This window comes from Cynocephalus volans, chromosome 12 (genome assembly GCF_027409185.1).
Source record: "Cynocephalus volans isolate mCynVol1 chromosome 12, mCynVol1.pri, whole genome shotgun sequence".
In the NCBI taxonomy this organism is placed as follows: Eukaryota; Metazoa; Chordata; class Mammalia; order Dermoptera; family Cynocephalidae; genus Cynocephalus; species Cynocephalus volans.
Window position 1 is genome coordinate 10,979,442 of NC_084471.1, and position 17,045 is coordinate 10,996,486.

At 53.4% G+C, this 17,045-nt stretch overlaps 2 protein-coding genes across 2 annotated transcripts; one reads left to right on the plus strand and one right to left on the minus strand.

Annotated features, from left to right (window-relative positions):
• Positions 1 to 5,945: 5,945 nt before the first annotated feature.
• On the plus strand, positions 5,946 to 9,573 carry RPS19BP1 (ribosomal protein S19 binding protein 1). The gene is made up of 4 exons (XM_063076048.1): positions 5,946 to 6,046; positions 6,211 to 6,342; positions 8,708 to 8,805; positions 9,059 to 9,573. The coding sequence occupies exons 1-4, from the start codon at positions 5,995 to 5,997 to the stop codon at positions 9,191 to 9,193; spliced, it is 417 nt and encodes a 138-aa protein (XP_062932118.1). The 5' UTR covers positions 5,946 to 5,994; the 3' UTR covers positions 9,194 to 9,573.
• Positions 9,574 to 14,068: 4,495 nt separating this feature from the next.
• Positions 14,069 to 16,197, minus strand: ATF4 (activating transcription factor 4). The gene is made up of 3 exons (XM_063075104.1): positions 15,992 to 16,197; positions 15,073 to 15,390; positions 14,069 to 14,978 (listed from the first exon to the last, which is right to left on the minus strand). Exons 2-3 carry the CDS (start codon positions 15,296 to 15,298, stop codon positions 14,152 to 14,154), a joined length of 1,053 nt encoding a protein of 350 aa, XP_062931174.1. The 5' UTR covers positions 15,299 to 15,390; positions 15,992 to 16,197; the 3' UTR covers positions 14,069 to 14,151.
• Between the last annotated feature and the right edge of the window lie 848 nt (positions 16,198 to 17,045).

The window sequence follows — 17,045 nt, forward strand, 5'->3', positions numbered from 1 at the left end:
GGCAGGGCCAGAGATCTCCACCCCTGAGAGGAGAAGGGATGTGCTCACAGCAACTTGGTGGCAGAGCTGTGTCTTTGGCTGCTCAGGGTGGAGCCACTAAAAAGACTTCACCTTTGACCCCATTGTTCAAAGTTTCCAGCAGCTTCTTCCTGTCTTTATTACATTCTTAAAATCCATCAAGCCAACCATTTCACCTTGTCAAATCACTGAAAAGAAGCCACTATGCCTCTGCCTGGACCCACTGGGGCTGCCATCCCTGGGGCCTGCTGCTGTCTGTGGGTGCCACCTTGAACCCCTCAAATCCTGGGGTCACACACAGGTCTTCACTGGGCAACAGAGGCTCACACTTGCTGAGAGTACAATGCGAGTGTGTGAGCTCGGCCAGGCCCCAGGGAGCAGCGTTCACCCCAAGTGCCCACCTCCCACACATGGCCCTGCTCCTAGTATGTGCTCAGCAAATATTTTTTGAATGAATAGATGATTAAGTGCCAGGCCTGGTGCTGAGCACACTCCACACAACCTCCTGTTGCTCCTTCCAACAGACACCTGAGGGAGGTGCCTCCAGACCCCCCACCCCAGCGCCCCCACAAAGCTCAGAGAGGTGGTGCAATCTCCCCAGGTCACACAGCGGATAAGTGGCAAAGGCCTCACTTGAACACAGACCTGCTGATTGCAGGCTCTCAGGCATTACTCTCTGGGACCTAATCTACCCATGTGCTGATCACAAAATTATGGAGATCCAGCAGCCACATACATGTGTAGGTCACGCCCACATGTCACATGGGCACCCTGCTGGCCCATGTAGCAATCATTTATTTACAAACATATAGCACTTACTCTGTGCCATGTGGTATTTCAAGCACTTTGCACTCAATCCTCCCAGCAACTCTAGGACACAGGGATTATTATTATGTGCAACTTACAAATGAGGAAACTGAGGCACAGAGAGGTTATGTGACTTGCCCAAAGTCACATAGCTCACTTGAGTGGAAAAGCCAGAATTTAAACTTGCACAGCCCCGCTCCCTCCACTCCGCAGGACCCAGGAGCCAGGTGCCCTGAGCCCCTACCGCCTTCAGCCCTGGGAGGGGGGCTGGACAGTACATCCAGAGCCCAATTCTCAGAGGAAAAAACAGACACAGAGAAGGAAGATGATGCGTGTGTAGGATGAGCTGATGCCCAGAGCATCTGTGTCAGCCCCAGACCGCTGGGGGCCCCGGCCCCCAGCACTGCCCATCTCCCAATGTCTCCCATGCTACCCTATGGTCCCCTCCCCCACCCTGGGGGGATGTTGACCCAGGACACTGGGGAGGAGTGATGTCCTGGTGACAGAGTGGTCAAGCATCAGGACACGGGACATGAGCAACATCTTTAGAAAAGAAAGCCCCAGGGGCTGGCCGGTGAGCTCAGTTGGTTAGAGTTCAGTGTTATAACACCAAAGTCAAGGATTCAGATTCCCATACTGGCCAGCCACCCAAAAAAAAGAAGAGAAAAGAAAGTCTGAGACAGATGGAAACCCGAGAGGGTGGAGATGAGACCTGAGGCCGGGAGGCGCCCACTCTCCATCAATTTAGAGCCAGTGCAGAAATGGATTTTCTCTTGCGCTCTCCTATAAACACACTTCAAAGCCACTGGTGGTGGGAGCAAGAGGGAGGGCTCAGCAACAACGCAGGGCCAGGTGGCAGAGAGAGGGGGGACGGCGACACAGGGAGGCTTGAAAAGGCAATTGGGAATTCCATTTCATTTCATTTCGTTTTCAATTTGGAGGTGGCAAGAGGCCAGGAGCTTGGAGACAAGTGTGCCTGTGAAAGAGACAGGAGAGAGGACTCAGAGAGACACAGAGACAGAGAGCAGGAGGGGATGGAGACACCGAGAGACAGGAGTGACAGATGAGGATGAGCAGAGGAGCAGACAGAGACAGAAAGAAAGATGGAGAGAAAAGCAAAGGCAAATTGTGAGACCCCAGCCCACAATTCAACTCACACACACTCTCGTGAGTCCTAGCTCTGGACTTGACTCTGCTCTTGAAGTGCTGTGTGATCTTGCAGAAGACCCTCTCCGAGCCTGGGGGACAGGTGAGATTACTCTGGCTCCACGGAGGCCGGAAAGGGGACAGGGACAGGGGACGGGGGCCGGGGGTCTAGGAGGGTGGCAACCTCACGGTGATGGTTCTGAGTAGGCACGCAGGGGCACCCAGGGAAAGGGCCAGGGGCAGTTGGGGACCCAGTGCAGAAACTGCGGTTCAGAGCAGGAAGGCGGCTGGCTCAGGGCCATGCAGCCAGGATGGGAACCAGCCCTTGAGACCTCATGACCACCCTCTCCCCAGCAGGAGGTAGCTGCCTGCCCCTCCCCCCGCCAGCCTGTCCCATCAGGGGCTCAGGACAAGCCCAGCAGGTCATAGGTGTGCAACTGTGGGCTGTGGAGGTTCCCACATGGGCCACACAGCGGTCCCTCTGCCCACCTTGTTCTTGCCCAGAGTGGGAGGACAAAGAGTGACAGCACAGTGGACATGTCTGTGACGTCGTCTGCAAACAGTATCTGGGCACCGACCCACCCAGGCCCTGTTCTTGGCACTTTATGGAAATAACTTACCGGCTCCTCACAGCCGTCCTTTAAGGGAGCCACTTCCAAGGCCTATTTAACAGAGGAGGAAACTGAGGCACTCTCTATTAGGGGATTGTCCTCTGCCTAGTTGTCATTTGCACACTCTTCAGGAAGGAGAGAGACCTCACCTCCTTTCTGGGCAGCCCAGCCTGGTGGCTCTGCCTCAGTTTCCCCACCCATTCGTCCGGGTCAGGCCGGGGAGGGGTGTCTGGCCTCGGGCACGGAAGGCCGCAAGGCAGGCACAACGGAGAGCCGGGGCCACGCGGTGCTGGCAGAAAAGAGCCAGCCGAGGCCCAGGGGCGGCGACCCCACACTCCCTCCCCCACGCCCCAGGCAGGGCGGCGGCGGACGAGGCTGCCGAGTTGCGCGGCGCGACAAAGCTGTCCTGCGGCGCCCTCTAGCGGCCCAAGCGGCGCCCAGCCCCGCCGGATGCGCCGATGCGTTCGCCCCAGGCTGGCTGGGGGTCCCGCTGAGGGCCTGGCTGAGCTGGGAACAATGCGGGGATCCGTCCAGCCAGCCCGAGGCGCCCCTGCTCCCGGAACCTTGAAATACAGAGAATCCCTCCACCCTGGGACCCTGTGCTGACCAGCCCGGATTGGGACGAGGATAAAACTCGGTCCTTTGCCCTCCTGAGGGGCAGATTTGCACATCCCACGACTTCCTGGACATCTCTATGCAGCTGCCCACTGCGTCCCAAACTCAACCTTCATCCATCCAATTCGTGCGCGTATGGAGCGCTTACTGTATGCCAAGCACTGTTCCCGGCGCTAGGGCTGTAACAATGAACAAAGCAAACGTCCCTACCCCTGTGGAGCTTACAGTGGGTGTTGATGGGGGAAATAGACAATAAACATAATGAAGAAGAAAACAATCTGGCTATTTTGGAGGCAAGAAAAAAGCACGAGTCTGACCTTGCCCCTGGGCTCCAGGGTCCCCCATGGCCCTTAGGTAAAAATCATAGAGTCAGCTCTTGAGACTGTTGGAGTGAGCAGGACTGAAGCTGTGTTGGGACCTAAAGCTGCCTGGGCTGCAGAGGGGGGGAGGATTTTTAAAAGGACAGTTTTTTTCTCTCCACTCTTGCTTCCCAGCCCCTGACTTTCTTATCTCACTCGCTAAGCAGGAAAACAAGGCCAAGAAACTAATTAGTACTTTCCAAAGCTGACAGTTCTTTGTCTGAGATTTGTAGAGTTTTGAGAAATGATCAAGGCCAAACGACTGGAGGCTGACCTTGGGCACTAGCCAAGTGCACTGGTGCAAGTCAAAATTTTGCAGGGTCCTGAGATAACAGCGAAGATGAGAACAGAAACCAGATGAGGACTTGGCGAGACCTTGTACCTGACCCATAGAAATGGACTCCTCGTAACTCACATCTCCGGCTCTCCTGCTCTCCTGCTTTTCACCTCCCACATTCTATTCTCTCAACCCTTCCTTTAAAAACCCCTCAGTAGGGCCGGCCTGTGGCTCACTTGGGAGAGTGTGGTGCTGATACCACCAAGGCCATGGGTTCGGATCCCATATAGGGATGGTGAGCTCACCTGGGAGAGCGTGGTGCTGACAACCAAGTCAAGGTATCCCCTTACTGGTCATCTTTAAAAAAATAAATAAATAAAAATAAAAACCCCTCAGTAAATGTAAATCTTTGAGATGGGAAAGCCTACCATCTCCTTCAGTTGAATACATCTGCTTTTCTAACACCAACCATTTGACTTCTGAATTTTTTTTCTTTCCTTTTCAAAGAGGCCGGCAGCTGGACCCAAGTCCAGTAACAAGACCATCCTGTCCTGCACGGCAAACCTCAACTCTCCTCTGGGCTACTCCTGTGTCACAGGGTGTAGGCTCTCACCAAAACATCCTCCTGCCTGGAACACAGCCCCCTCACTATGCATGATGAGCTCCTCATCCTCTAGAGGCCTATCTGACCCCGTGGCTTGACAGCCCCCACCCACACCACAGCACTGCTCTCCTGCGTGGCTGGGATGGGTCTGCCACACACATGCTCAGTGGTTCAGGCTGTCTGTCTTGATTCCTAGCCCTGACACCAGTTGTGTGACCTCCTCAGGTTCCTTGGCCTCTCTGGGCCTCTGTTTCTTCATCTATAAAATGGTGAAAACAGTTCCTACCTCTTAAGGATGGCAGGTAAATGAGTTAACAGATGTACAACACTTAGAACAGGACCTTGACCCTTGATGTAGTGTTTGCGGTTGTTAATATCTATTAGGTGTCTATCTCCCTCCTGGACTGGCTGATGGAGGTTAGACAGTGAGGTCTATCCAGGAAGGACCAGTTGAGTCATCTCTATGTCCCACACTCCACAGTGTCAGATATACTAAAGGCCCTCAGAACATATCTGCTCAGTGATGTCAGTCGTTTCTTCTCATTCATCATTCATTTATCGTCTCCTCCATGTCAGGTGCTGGGCTAGGAGCTGTAGATGAAGCAGTGAACAGCCGGGGCTCCTTCCCACTGCAAGAAGAGTCATTTCTAGGCCAGAAGTTCTCAAACTTTCTGGTCTGAGCAGCACTTTACACTCTTAAAAATTCAGGATCCTAAAGAACTTTTTCTTTTTATTTTGATTTATTATTATTTTTAAGGCTAGTCAACTGACGCTGTAGGAGTGGAGAAGGAACAAAGAAATCTGTAACTGGTTGTGATCAATTAGTTGTAAACATCACTGCACTTGGACTGCCCAAATGCCTGAAGGAACTTCTGCATGTGGGTAATATCTATTGATACCATATTAGAAACTAAAACTGAAAAAAACCCAGAAACCTAAAACTGAGAAATTTTAAAAATATGTATTAATTTGTTTAAAATAACAATAACAAACCCATTGCTTGGTAGCATAAATGACAAATTTTATGAAAAATAATTGCATTTTTCAAAAAAACATTGCTTTGCATTTTTCCTAATGACTTTTGGCTTAATGGAAGACAGCTGGATTCTCACGACGCCCTCGATCTATGCAATATGTTCCTTTGGTTGAACTTTTCGAAAAAGAATCCAGTCCTACCTTTTTTTTCTCTACGGTGAAAATTAGGAATACCAACCCTCCGCCCCGCCCCCGGCCTCGCCCACCACGAAGAAGCGACACCCGAGAGGATTGACCATCCAGGCTGAGTTAATTGTGGACAGCTTCCGGGAGAGGGCGTGGCCTGCCTCACCAGGTTGGCTACGATTGGACAACAAATGTGTCCTTCTGCGCCTTGGACCCGCCTCCAGTTTCACCCCTTTTTCCGCGCGAGGGTTAACCCTGACGCATGCGTCCTAAGAAAGGTGGGAACTTCCGCCCGCCTCCCCCGGAACCTTCTGTCCCGCTCGGGTTTCCGCAGAGACTACTAGGACGGCCAAGGCGGAAGTAGCGTGAGGCGCGTGGGCGGAGCTAAGCGCTGTCATGTCGGCGGCCTTGCTGCGGCGGGGCCTGGAGCTGCTGGCGGCGTCCGAGGGTGAGGAGCGCCTGCCTGGGGACTCCCGGCGTGGGCAGGAGGGCGGCGGGGGCTGCGGGCCGGAGCCCGAGGGTGGGGAATGATCCACGCTGGGCTTAGCCCCAGTGTAGTGGGAACCCTGCGCGCCTTCCGACTTGGGTCCGTCCCTCTCTGTTTCCCTACAGCCCCCCGGGACGCGCCAGGCCAGACCAAGCCGAGAGGGCTCGGTCCGGTGAAGCGGGCCCGGAAGGCGAAGGCGACCCAGGGCCCCAAATTGCGGAACTCGGCTAAGGGAAAGGTGCCCAAGTCGGCGCTGGGTGAGTTCGGGAAGGGGCTGGACGTGCTGTCCCCGGATTGGGGGCGGTGCTCTGTAGGAGGTGGCGCTTGAGGCGGGGCTTGAAGCGCTCTCCCGGTATTTCTAGAATGCCTACTGTGCTCCGGGCGCGAAGGGGCGTCCTGGGCATGCAAAGGTGAACGAAACACGTCATCCCGGCCTTCAGGGACTGCAGTCTTACTGGTGAGAGAAGCAACAAAGAGTCTCAAAACAAGCATAGAATTGCTAAGTGCATTGAGGCCTATGAAGGAAAAGACTACGGTGCTCTGATGGAAACAGACTTAAAATAAAAGGCCAAATCAGCCTTCCCTGAGGAAGTGACATTTAAGCCGACAGATGAAGGAAGAATGAGTGAGCCAGGTGAAAAGCAGGAGAAGGGTACTCTAAGAAGGATATAGCATGTTCAGAGGTCCTGGGTGAGAAGGGAGCTTGTTGCTTATGAGAATCTGAAAGAAAGAAGGCTGGTAAAGGCGACGTATAGTGAACAAGGGTCAGAGATGGAACATTTAACAGTTGAATACTCCATGTGCCAGGTGCTATTCTAAGCCCTGTACAAATGTTGACTTATTTAATTCTAACCACAACCCTGTGAGGTCGGTACTACTATCACCCCATTTTACAGATGCAGAAACAGGCACCAGCCCAGGAGGTACAGGTAGAAACCAGGCGGTGTATCTCCAGTCCTGTGCTTACCCGCTCCATTCAAGTGGGAAGTGCTGTAGCCTGGGCAGTGGTGATGGTAGCAGAGATAACACGAGAATTGTACAGGTGGAAGATACATTGAGGAAGGAGCATTGATGGGCTTCAGTGGTAAATTGGCTGTGAAGATGGAGCACAGTTTCTAGTAGGGCATCTTGGGGTATGTGGTGCCACTTTATGAGACGTGAAGACTTGGGGAGGAGCAGGAGTGGGCAGCATGGTGATATTTTGATATATGGCAGGACTTGGTGAGCTTCTAGTATGTCTTTGAATCCCTAGGGCATAATGCATAAAATGTGTTCAGGTATTTGTTAAAAGAAGTACAAATTCAATGGCGGAACCTAATCATGAGCAAAGGTGTGAAGGTAGGAAGGTGAGACACGTTGGAGCACCAGTGATACTTGCTGTGAAGCAGGAGTGTAGGATGCCAGCGGTCACTCCCATCCATCCCAGCCCTTGTCTCACCACCCTGTCACACTGGTGTTTACTTACTGCCTCCCCTTTGGACTGGGAGCTCCTCAAGGCACAGGCCTCCCTTGGGCTTGTCTGTGGCCCTGGCATCCAGCACCAGGCTTGGCACATAACAGATGTGTAGTGATAGGAACAGCAAGCCTCAGCAGCCAAGTATTGAAAGAATACTTATGTGGCTGCCACTGTGGTCGAAGCTACATTGTCTTCTGCCTGGGTTTTTGCAAAGGGTTTTTGCAAAAGCCTCCTTACTGGTCTTCCGCCTTCCATACACCCCTCTTCCAGTAATCAGTTCTCAACAGCAGCTGCAGTGGTCTTGTAAAATCGTAAGTCAGACCTTGTTTCTCCTCTGCCTACACTTCCTATGGCTCCCATGGTGCTCAGTAAAAGCCAGAGGTCTTGCACTGCCTGATGAGGCCCTACATGATTTACCCCCATCTCCCCCCTCCAGCCATTTACTGTTCTTCAAACACGTTTGCCACACTTCTGCTTCCGGGCCTTTGCACTGGCTGTTCCCTTCACCTAGACAGGTGCTCTTCCCCCAGATATCCACAACTCTGTCCTTTCAGTCTTTGCCCAAATGTCATTTCAGTCAGACCTTCTTAGACCCTCTTATTTAAAATTGCAACCCTTGGGAGGGGGGAGAGGGAATAGGAGGGAGGTTTCGGTAATTGGCCACAATAATCAACCACATTGTATATTAACAAAATAAAATAAAATATAAATAAATAAATATTTTATTTAATAAAATAAAATAAAATTGCAACCCTCCACCCCTGGCATTCCCCTTTTCCGTTTCCTATTCTCTTTTTCTCCATAAAATGTATCACCCTCTAAAATAAGGTTTACCTTGTTTACCATCTCTCCTCCCACCGGAACGTAAGCTCCATGAGGGCAGGGATTTTTGCCTGCTCTGTTTCCTGCTGTATGCCCAGCATCTAGAAGACTGCCTGACACATAGTAGTGCTCAGGACTTATTTGTTGAGTAAGTGAAGAAGTCACACGAGCAATTAGGAGCCGAGGGAGCTTACAGCAGGATCTGTGTGGAGGTTGGATTTGACAAAGAGCCCAGCCTATTGCAATAATCTCAGGAAGGGAACATGGGCAGGTGCATGGGCCAGGTACCCAGAAGGCTTCCAAGGAGTGAGTCTGAAATGATGCTCCCCACCTGCCATCCACAGCTGAGTATCGAAAGCGAGCATGTCGAGACCACCTCAGAATAAACCTGAAGTTTATGACCAGTGCAAGAAACACATTGGCTGAGTCTGTGACCCAGCAGGTTTGTCAGGGGGATGGACTACGGGAAGGGACCTGGGGGGTGATAGCTGAGGCTGTTCCCCTAAGATCCATGGGGGTCTCAGCCCTGAGCATAGGGTGGAAGTTGGGCCAACCATAAATGGCAGAGTAGGGGGTGGTGGGAGGCTAGTCCAGCCCTGCCCCATGCCATCCATTCTCCCCTGTGTCCTTTGTGGACCTCAGTTTACTCTTCTGTAAATGGAAATAATGTATCCTCATTCCTGCACCCCTCGCAGATTCTGTGTCAGAACCAAGGCCGCAAGGCCTGTGACCAGCCTGCAGCCAAGACTAAGAAGAAGAAGGCGGCCGAGGGCACCGTGTTCACTGAGGAGGACTTCCAGAGGTTCCAGCAGGAATACTTCGGTAGCTAGGCTCCCTGGAGGGCACAGTGGGAGGGGCACTCAGGCCCCACCTCCTGACTTCCCCACCTCTGCTGGCCCCAGGACCCCCGCATGCACCCATGCACTGGCCAGCAATTCCAGAACTGCCTGGCTCAAGGAAACCCCAGAACTGGTGAGCTGGAAACCCTGGGAAGGATTTTTACTCTGACTGGAGCTGACTTCTGCAGGCTTGGGAGTAGCCATTTGCACCTGCCAGAAAGGAACTTTTCTGTTTTGTTTGCCTTTGCTCGGGTAGTGCCTCTGTTATGGAACAAAGCGAGTTACTGGGCCCCCGGTACCACACCTCCAGGAGTAGGAAGGAGGCTGCCAGGTGGGCTTCTGGGTTTTAATAAATGTGGACTCAAGAGTTATATGTGTGTGCTGCTGATCTGACTTATGGGCATCTCCCATCTCCTCTGGCACTGAAGGTTGTGGTCCCCCCCTTCCCTCATCTCCCAACGTGGATCTTGGAGCTCGGGTCTGAAGTCTAGTCCAGCTCCAGTGCAGGTGCCGTCCTGAAAGCTGTTCACCCAGCATCTGCTGACATACCCCAAAGGTGCCTTCCTCCCCTGGGGGTGGCAGCTGCAGCTGAGCCAAAAATAGCAGTCACAGCTGCTAGGGCTTTGTTCCAGGGAAGCAGACCCCAAGGTCTGGGGAGAGTGGGCATAGTACTGCTTCAGCCCTCCGCCCAGGAAGCATGGGGTCTGCCAAGGTCACCAGCAGAGATTTTGACCAAGCCCTCCCCCAGTCCCCCCCCTCACTGTCACCCACGGTTTATGCAGCCAGGTCGGGTCAGATGCCTATGTCACATGGGGTCAGGGATTAGGAGAGTCTCAGGAGGAAACGGGAAGAAACAGTTTCACATTCAGGTCTGCTCCCGAGCAGAAAGGTGGTAGGGAGGGCTACAGCTGCACCACCATGGCAAAGTACAGTGCCAGGGACTGAGGAGGTGAAGGACGGGTGCGTGCTGAATGAATGAATGCACACCAAAGTTGGTCTTCAATGAAGAGTGAAGTCACAGAAGGCTGGGAGTCCTTGCAGTGGAAACAGATGGAGGAGGGAACCCAGAAGCCTTCAGGCAGTTCCATTTGTTTCCTGCATTCACCAGTCTCCTCACACCTCACCCCCAGCCTAAGGATTCTTTAAGTCATGGCAGCTCCCAGGGCTTCAGGTAGAGGGCATCACTTCGTCCTGAGACTGGGTCAGAACCTTGATGGGTTCCCTGATGACACAGTATTAGGGGCTGCCTGCTCTTATCAGTAAGGGAATCCCCTTCACCCACACTTCCCCATGGTCTGTTTCTGCTCTGTGCTCCAGTTTTCTATCCTAAGTAAAAACAGGGGCCACAGAACTTTCTAAAGCAGAGTTGGAGTCAGGGTCCTGTCTCCAGGTGGCCTCTATCTGAGTGACAGGAGGCATGCATGACCTTCCAGCCAGGAGGCCTGGGCAGGCAGGATGTGCTGTGGCTCTAAAGCACAGTATTGACCGAGACCTTCCTTGGATGGGCTGTTCTTGAGGGGAGAGGTGTGGGCTGTTCAAATTCTCCACACTCCTCTTCCCTGCTGCTGAGCTTTAATGACCTCACTGGAGAGAAACAAACTCATATCCTTACAGACTCATTCCCTTCTTTCAAGCAGCTTAGCAAGAAGCCAGATCAGCTACTTGCCCACAGGAGTTTGGACAGGGGAAGAACAGGCTGACATGGGCTCCAAGGCCCCTTCTAACAAGGACACGCCTGTTACATAACCACAGCATGTTCCCTGTCCACTCCCTGGGTGGGTGGGGCGTCATGGGCACCTGGTCCAGCCAAACCCATCAAGGTCTGCTCCTGGGGAAGAATGAAGGCAGGGGTCCTGCTACTTCTCTGGTCGTGAGTATTGCAATAAAATCTTATCTTACATCTATGCCAAGGAGCACTACAGGGTGCAAGTGCAGGCCCCTCTGCATGCTGGATATTGGCGTTCACCCCTGGGATTCTGGTCAGGGACAGGACTCAGAAATCTGTGTTTTAACAGTCACCTGGGCAATTCTGTGCAGGTGTCTGGAAAGCAGCAGGGATCCAGGCACTGGAGAGGCTGTGTATGTAATCGTGTGTTGGGGGAGGTGCTGGCCATGAACACCAGGACCTAGTGACTGACAGGGCCCAAGTAAGAGGATGTTGAGTTGTCACATCCAAGCCAAAGCTCAAAGGACACAGCAGGAGGAGGACTTCCCCAATTAAGACATCTTGGTGGATGTGAAAACACCTGGAAGCATCTCAAGTGGCTTGGAGCAGCTGACAGATTTGGGACCAGCTGAAGAGTTTGAGGAACCCACACCATGACAAAGAGGAGGGCCCCAGCCAAGCTTCCTGTGGTTTCCACAAACAATCCACACACCTTTGTCCTCTTCATGACTGGAAGGGCTGGCCAAGGAGACAGGACTGCCACATGGGACCCCACTATATTCCACCTACCAGGACCACCAGCCCTGCCCAGAGCTTGTGTGGCTAAGGGGCTTAATTCAAGTTCTGGCAGGAGCTGGGAAGCTCCCTGTCAGGTGACTTCCTCCAGCAGAGTAAATCCCTCTAGGACAGGCAGGTGGGACAGTACACTCAGTGTGTGCCCCATTCTTTCCTGCCTGGCTTTCTTGGGGCCTCGTCCCCACCCCAGCTCTCCATACCCCTTGATCTGTGCTGGGCTGATGCTTTGGCCAGCGTCCACCCCAGGCCAGGCTTGCACATGGGGCACTTGTGGCTGGGCCTCAGTTGTGTCAGGGAAGAGTAGAAACATACGCCCCTCCTCCCAGCTCCTAATGAGGATATAAGCTAATCACAGGAAGGCATTTAGGGCCCCAGAGCTCAGTACATATTAACTGCAGTTATCATCATCAGGTGCTGTGGTAAGCCCTGGAAATATGGGCATGACCAAGACAACAAGCTATCGGCTGACATAGAGTTTACTTACATTGTAGTTGGGGGATGGAAAATAGACGATAAATCTGTATACAAATAAGTTCAACTGGAGAAAGGGGTTATATTAAAAAAAAAGGGTAGAGTTTGGGACATTAGCAGGATCACCTCAGAAGGCCTCTCCGAAGTGACATCAGACCTGCATAGGAAGGAGGCAGCTGTGGGAAAATCTCTCAGGCAGAGAGAACAGCAAGTGCAAAGGCCTCAAGGTAGGAAGAGGCGTGGCAGAGGTGCAGGGAGGCCGTTGTGGCTAGAGAACAGTGGAGAGCAGGCCAGGTCAGGGAGAAGGGCAGAGGCCGAATGTGTTCTGTGATCTGAGCCCACAGCTTTGCTGGTGCCTCTGGGCCTGGGGTCAGGCACACTGGCTACAGACCGCCAGCCTGCATTGCACCGCTCAGCATCTCAGCAGACCATCTCCATAGGCCACCCCACTCTAGCACCGGATGACTCGGGTGTGACCCTCAGCAAGCAGGCCAGACCACTTACAGGGCTGCTGTCCCTCGCCCTCCTCTCAACTGTGTCCTCTTCATGCTGCCACCCCACCCATGTCCCACAGGCTGGGCCAGCTGCCCCTCAGCAAAAGTAGGCTACAATGTTGAAAGTGGACAGTGGGAATTCTAGTCACAAAACTGAAGTGATGTATAGAGCAGGGATTAAGAACGGCTCCCCACCCTCCCCCAGCCCCTCATTAAACCATCTGTCAGTGAACTGTTTTCCTTAACTTGAGGGCTCAAGATCCACATTTTTATTGATCTGTAGCACACCCAGCACAAACATGGGCTTCCACTGAACCCCCAGCTTTAAAGGCCCCCTTTCCAACTAGATGGCTGCCTTTGCGCCCTGCCTTAAGAAACCCTGGAGCCCTCACTGATGAAGTGTGCACCCTGGAGTCAGACTACCTAGGTTTGAACCTACTACCTACTAGAGCCTGTTACTTAACCTGCAAGCCTATTTCCTTATTTGCAAAATGCAGATTAAGGGAATGGTTCTTATAAAAAAGCTCTGTATAGATCAGATTTCCTGTCTACACACGTAGTTGAGTTCATGCTGTTTAAGCAGTAAATCCCTTCACTTGGTTGTTAAGTTTAGCTGCTTAGATGGGGTGATCAGTGAAGGCTTCCCTGTGACTTTGGGGAAAAAGATGAAACCAGTTTCCCCGAGATGAGGCAGAGAAAGGATAGCACAGCCATGAGGAAGTCTGGGATTGCAGTAAGACTGTATGGCTTCTAGGAGCTACTTGGCCCTGACATTCCCTGGGAACATCACACCTTTCAGGTGGCTGACAAGGAGCCTTCACATGAGCTCCAACCTGGGAACCTTTGGGGCCAGCACTGGCCTGAGTCCATGGCAGGATGTCACCCTTCCACTCCACTGCATGGGAAAAGTAAATGGAAATACAACCCTCAATTCTTATATCCTGCTATAGCCAAGTACCAAAAGGAGCCACTTTTTTCTGAATGGGTTTTCTTCTGGGAAGAAGCCTCTTACAAAACTGTAAAAGCTTATTAGTGAAACCTAATCGTCTTGTGTGCTAAGCTCAAGGACTGCGTGACCTTACCTGGGTACTTACAGATGTTGGCACAAAGCCACAACCATGAAGGAACAGGTGCAGCCCAGGCTGCTCCTCCCTCCCAGCAACCCACAGACCCTCAAGGCTCAACTCCCAGCTCCTCCCTACCCCCTACCCTACCACGCAGTGCCCAACTCCTCCTGCCCCAACACTCCACTGGAAGCATAAGCTTATCACCAACCCTGGGCAGGTCTGAATAAATCTCACCCCAGGTTCAAATTTTCAGTGTTGAAATCCCCCCTCTGATCTTACAGCAGGTTAAGAATCCAGCCTTTTGGGGGTTGGGGGGTATACTGGGTTTATTTATAAAAGGTGAGAAATAACATACACGGCAAATCTGCATAAGCACTTTCACTACAAAATAATTTATTACAACACACAGCTTTAGCGTGACTCCTATGTACAAGCACACAACAGTGACTACCCTAACTAAGGGACCCTTTTCTTCCCCCTTGCCTTGCGGACCTCTTCTATTAAATCTTTCAGATATTGGATCTCCTTGGCCAGGGAATCTGCCCTCTCTTTCAGAGCCTCGTTCTTCTTTTCTAGCTCCTTACACTCACCAGTGAGGGCCTCCTGCTCCGCCCTCTTCTTCTGGCGGTACCTGGTGGCTGCTGTCTTGTTTTGCTCCATTTTTTTCAGTTTCTTATCCAGTTTCTCACCCTTTACTTTTGCTGCTACCATCTTCTCTCCAGGAGGGTCATAAGGTTTGGGGCGGGTAGAGCCACAAAGGACACCTGGAGATGGTAAGCTCCTATTTGGAGAGGCCCTGGAGGTAGAGGGGCTATGCTGGGGAGAGCCCAGATAGGACTCAGGGCTCATACAGATGCCACTGTCATTATCTGAGGGGGTGTCTTCCTCTTTTACGCACTGAGGGATCATGGTGATGTAAGCAGTAGAGTCTGGCTTCCCATCTCCTTCAGAGATACTGCCTAGCTCTAAACTAAAGGAATGGTCTGGAGTGGAAGACAAAACCCCTGAGGAAAGGGGGAAGGGTTGCAGGAAAGTGAAGGGGGCGACCTGGTCAGTTTTTGTTAATCTTTCTGGAAGATGGCCAATTGGGTTCGCTGTCTGGGGGGGCTCCTTATTACTCTCCTGGACTGGGGGGGCAAATAGATCATCACATGCATCATAAAATGTGGCCAAAAGCTCATCTGGCATGGTTTCCAGGTCATCTACATCCAACAGGGTACCAAACTCTAACTCCTTCAGATCCACTTTCTCCAACATCCAATCTGTCCCGGAAAAGGCATCCTCTGCAAAAGATTTAAAACATAAAGCTCACTGAGTCAAATACATAAGGCAGCAAAGCTGGTAACACCAGACCCCACAGTGAATGAACCCACTCACCCTTGCTGTTGTCTGAGGCATTAACCAACCCATCCACAGCCAGCCATTCGGAGGAGCCCGCCTTAGCCTTGTCGCCGGAGAACCCATGAGGTTTGAAGTGCTCGGCCACCTCCAGGTAGTCATCTAAGAGACCTAGGCTTTCTTCAGCCCCCAAACCCGACTGGTCGAAGGGGGACATTAAGTCCCCCTCCAACACCTTGCTGCTCAGGAAGCTCAATTCGGTCATGTTGAAGGGCTTTGCTGGAATGGAGGAATGTGCTTAATTCGAAGATGTCCTTGTCGGTTACAGCAACGCTGCTGCTGAATGCCGTGAAAAGCCTGAAAAGGGATCAGAAGTCAGGTCCCATTAGAAATTAGCTGGTCTAGGAGTTTCACCTTTTCACCCATACGGTAGGATGGCCACATCAGAAATCTTAGTTGTCGAGGATCGGGGACACGAGGCCCCAAGGCCATTGTGTCAACCTTCCCCGCTTCCGGCTCAGGTTGCACAAAATGGACGCCCAGCGAGGCTGGGCCATTCGTCACTCGGCCACCAAGAAAGCCGCTTGGTCCTCATGCCCAAATACGGCGAAGGCCGCCGCGCCCCGCCCACCCGCGACTCCCGCCCTCGCCGCCTGCCGCCGCCATCTTGGCGCCTGCCACGTCTCGCCGGGCTACGGCCAGGACCCCCGGCGGGACAGGGACCGACAGCGGCGACATCACCGGGGAAGCTCCCGGAAAAGAAACCCCAAGCGCCGGACTGAGCTCTCCCGACCCGGGGGCCCGGCGTCTCGGGGGCACCCAAATAAAAGCCACGCGTCCCGGGCGCTCGTAAAACCGCTTCCTCCTCGGAGACGCCACATAGGCCGCAGGCCGCGCCCAACCAAGACGGCCCCCCGATCCCGATCCCGACCCCGGCCGGCCCGACCCCGGTACCCACGCCATGGCTTAAGCCGCTGAGGGTTGCCGCTGCAGAGCCTGGTGCTGCTGCCGCCGCTGCAAAGGCCAACGCTGCCGCAGGCACTGCTGCCTCTAGTGCGCCATGGCGGCCGCGGGCCCTGCGGGAGGGGAGGAGGGACGGCAGGAGGGACGGCGCGCAGTCGAGGACGACTCTACAACTACAGGCAGCCGTAGCAGAAATGGCCGCCGCGTTCCCTCCGCAGGTCCTTTATAGACTTCGCCGTCGTGGGGACGCTTCACAGCCCGCATCCTTCCGCCGCGGCCACTTTACCCTCGCCTCCCGCCCACGCGTTTTAATCTCCGACGCCCCAACCGTTTCCATCCCACGGCCTTTATGTCCGTGGCATAGCTGTGAAGAGAAAAAGAGTTTACATTCAAGGCCTCACTAAAGATAAAAGGCGCACTACTTTACAAATCTTCTAAGATCAAAGAGTCTCGCTCCTCCCCCTGCCTCCGGGGGCGCGGAGGGATCTTCCCGACAAGCCTCGCTTCCGGCGTTAGTAGAAGGGCGGGGAGAGAAGTCTTTCAGCCCAAGGAAGGTTTTTATTGTGAAGGCCGAGGCCGCCTAGTTGTCACGCGAGATGCTGGCGGGGAGCGTGCGTTGAGCTGATTGGGCCAGATTGGGTGCGTCATATATATCTCGAGCTCCTATTGGCTCAGGGTCCTAGGTGGGCGGGCTGGTTGGTAGGGAGCCCGAGGTCCGCGCGGGAATGGGCGAAGCCTCTAGCCGGGTTCCCGCCGCTGGGCTCTTGCTAATTGTCTGGGAGTGTCCCCGCTGCAGTGGCTTCTTCAGCCCCGTCCGCGTGCTGGCTGGACGCGACCACTTCGGCTCCTGCACCGGGCAGCTCTAACACCGCGCCCCGAATAGTGGCCTCAGGGCTCGGCCCCTCTGGTCCCTTCCTGCCGCCCTCAGGGCAGCTGGCTCTAGCGACCGGTAGCATCCCAGGCCCAGGTTCTTCCGCCTCTCCCACCCTGTGCTCTCCCTTCAGTGCGGATTGGGCTGACTTCCCACCTGGAAGGGCCCTCGGGAGTTA

What these genes read in the sequence shown, in the direction of transcription:
- RPS19BP1 (XM_063076048.1), top strand. Translation starts at nt 5,995, where the DNA reads ATGTCGGCGGCCTTGCTGCGGCGGGGCCTGGAGCTGCTGGCGGCGTCC. An exon ending in GCTGCTGGCGGCGTCCGAGG is followed by an intron (nt 6,047 to 6,210) that starts GTGAGGAGCGCC and finishes GTTTCCCTACAG; the next exon opens with CCCCCCGGGACGCGCCAGGC. An exon ending in CTGAGTCTGTGACCCAGCAG is followed by an intron (nt 8,806 to 9,058) that starts GTTTGTCAGGGG and finishes CACCCCTCGCAG; the next exon opens with ATTCTGTGTCAGAACCAAGG.
- ATF4 (XM_063075104.1), bottom strand. Translation starts at nt 15,298, where the DNA reads ATGACCGAATTGAGCTTCCTGAGCAGCAAGGTGTTGGAGGGGGACTTA. An exon ending in TGCCTCAGACAACAGCAAGG is followed by an intron (nt 14,979 to 15,072) that starts GTGAGTGGGTTC and finishes AATCTTTTGCAG; the next exon opens with AGGATGCCTTTTCCGGGACA.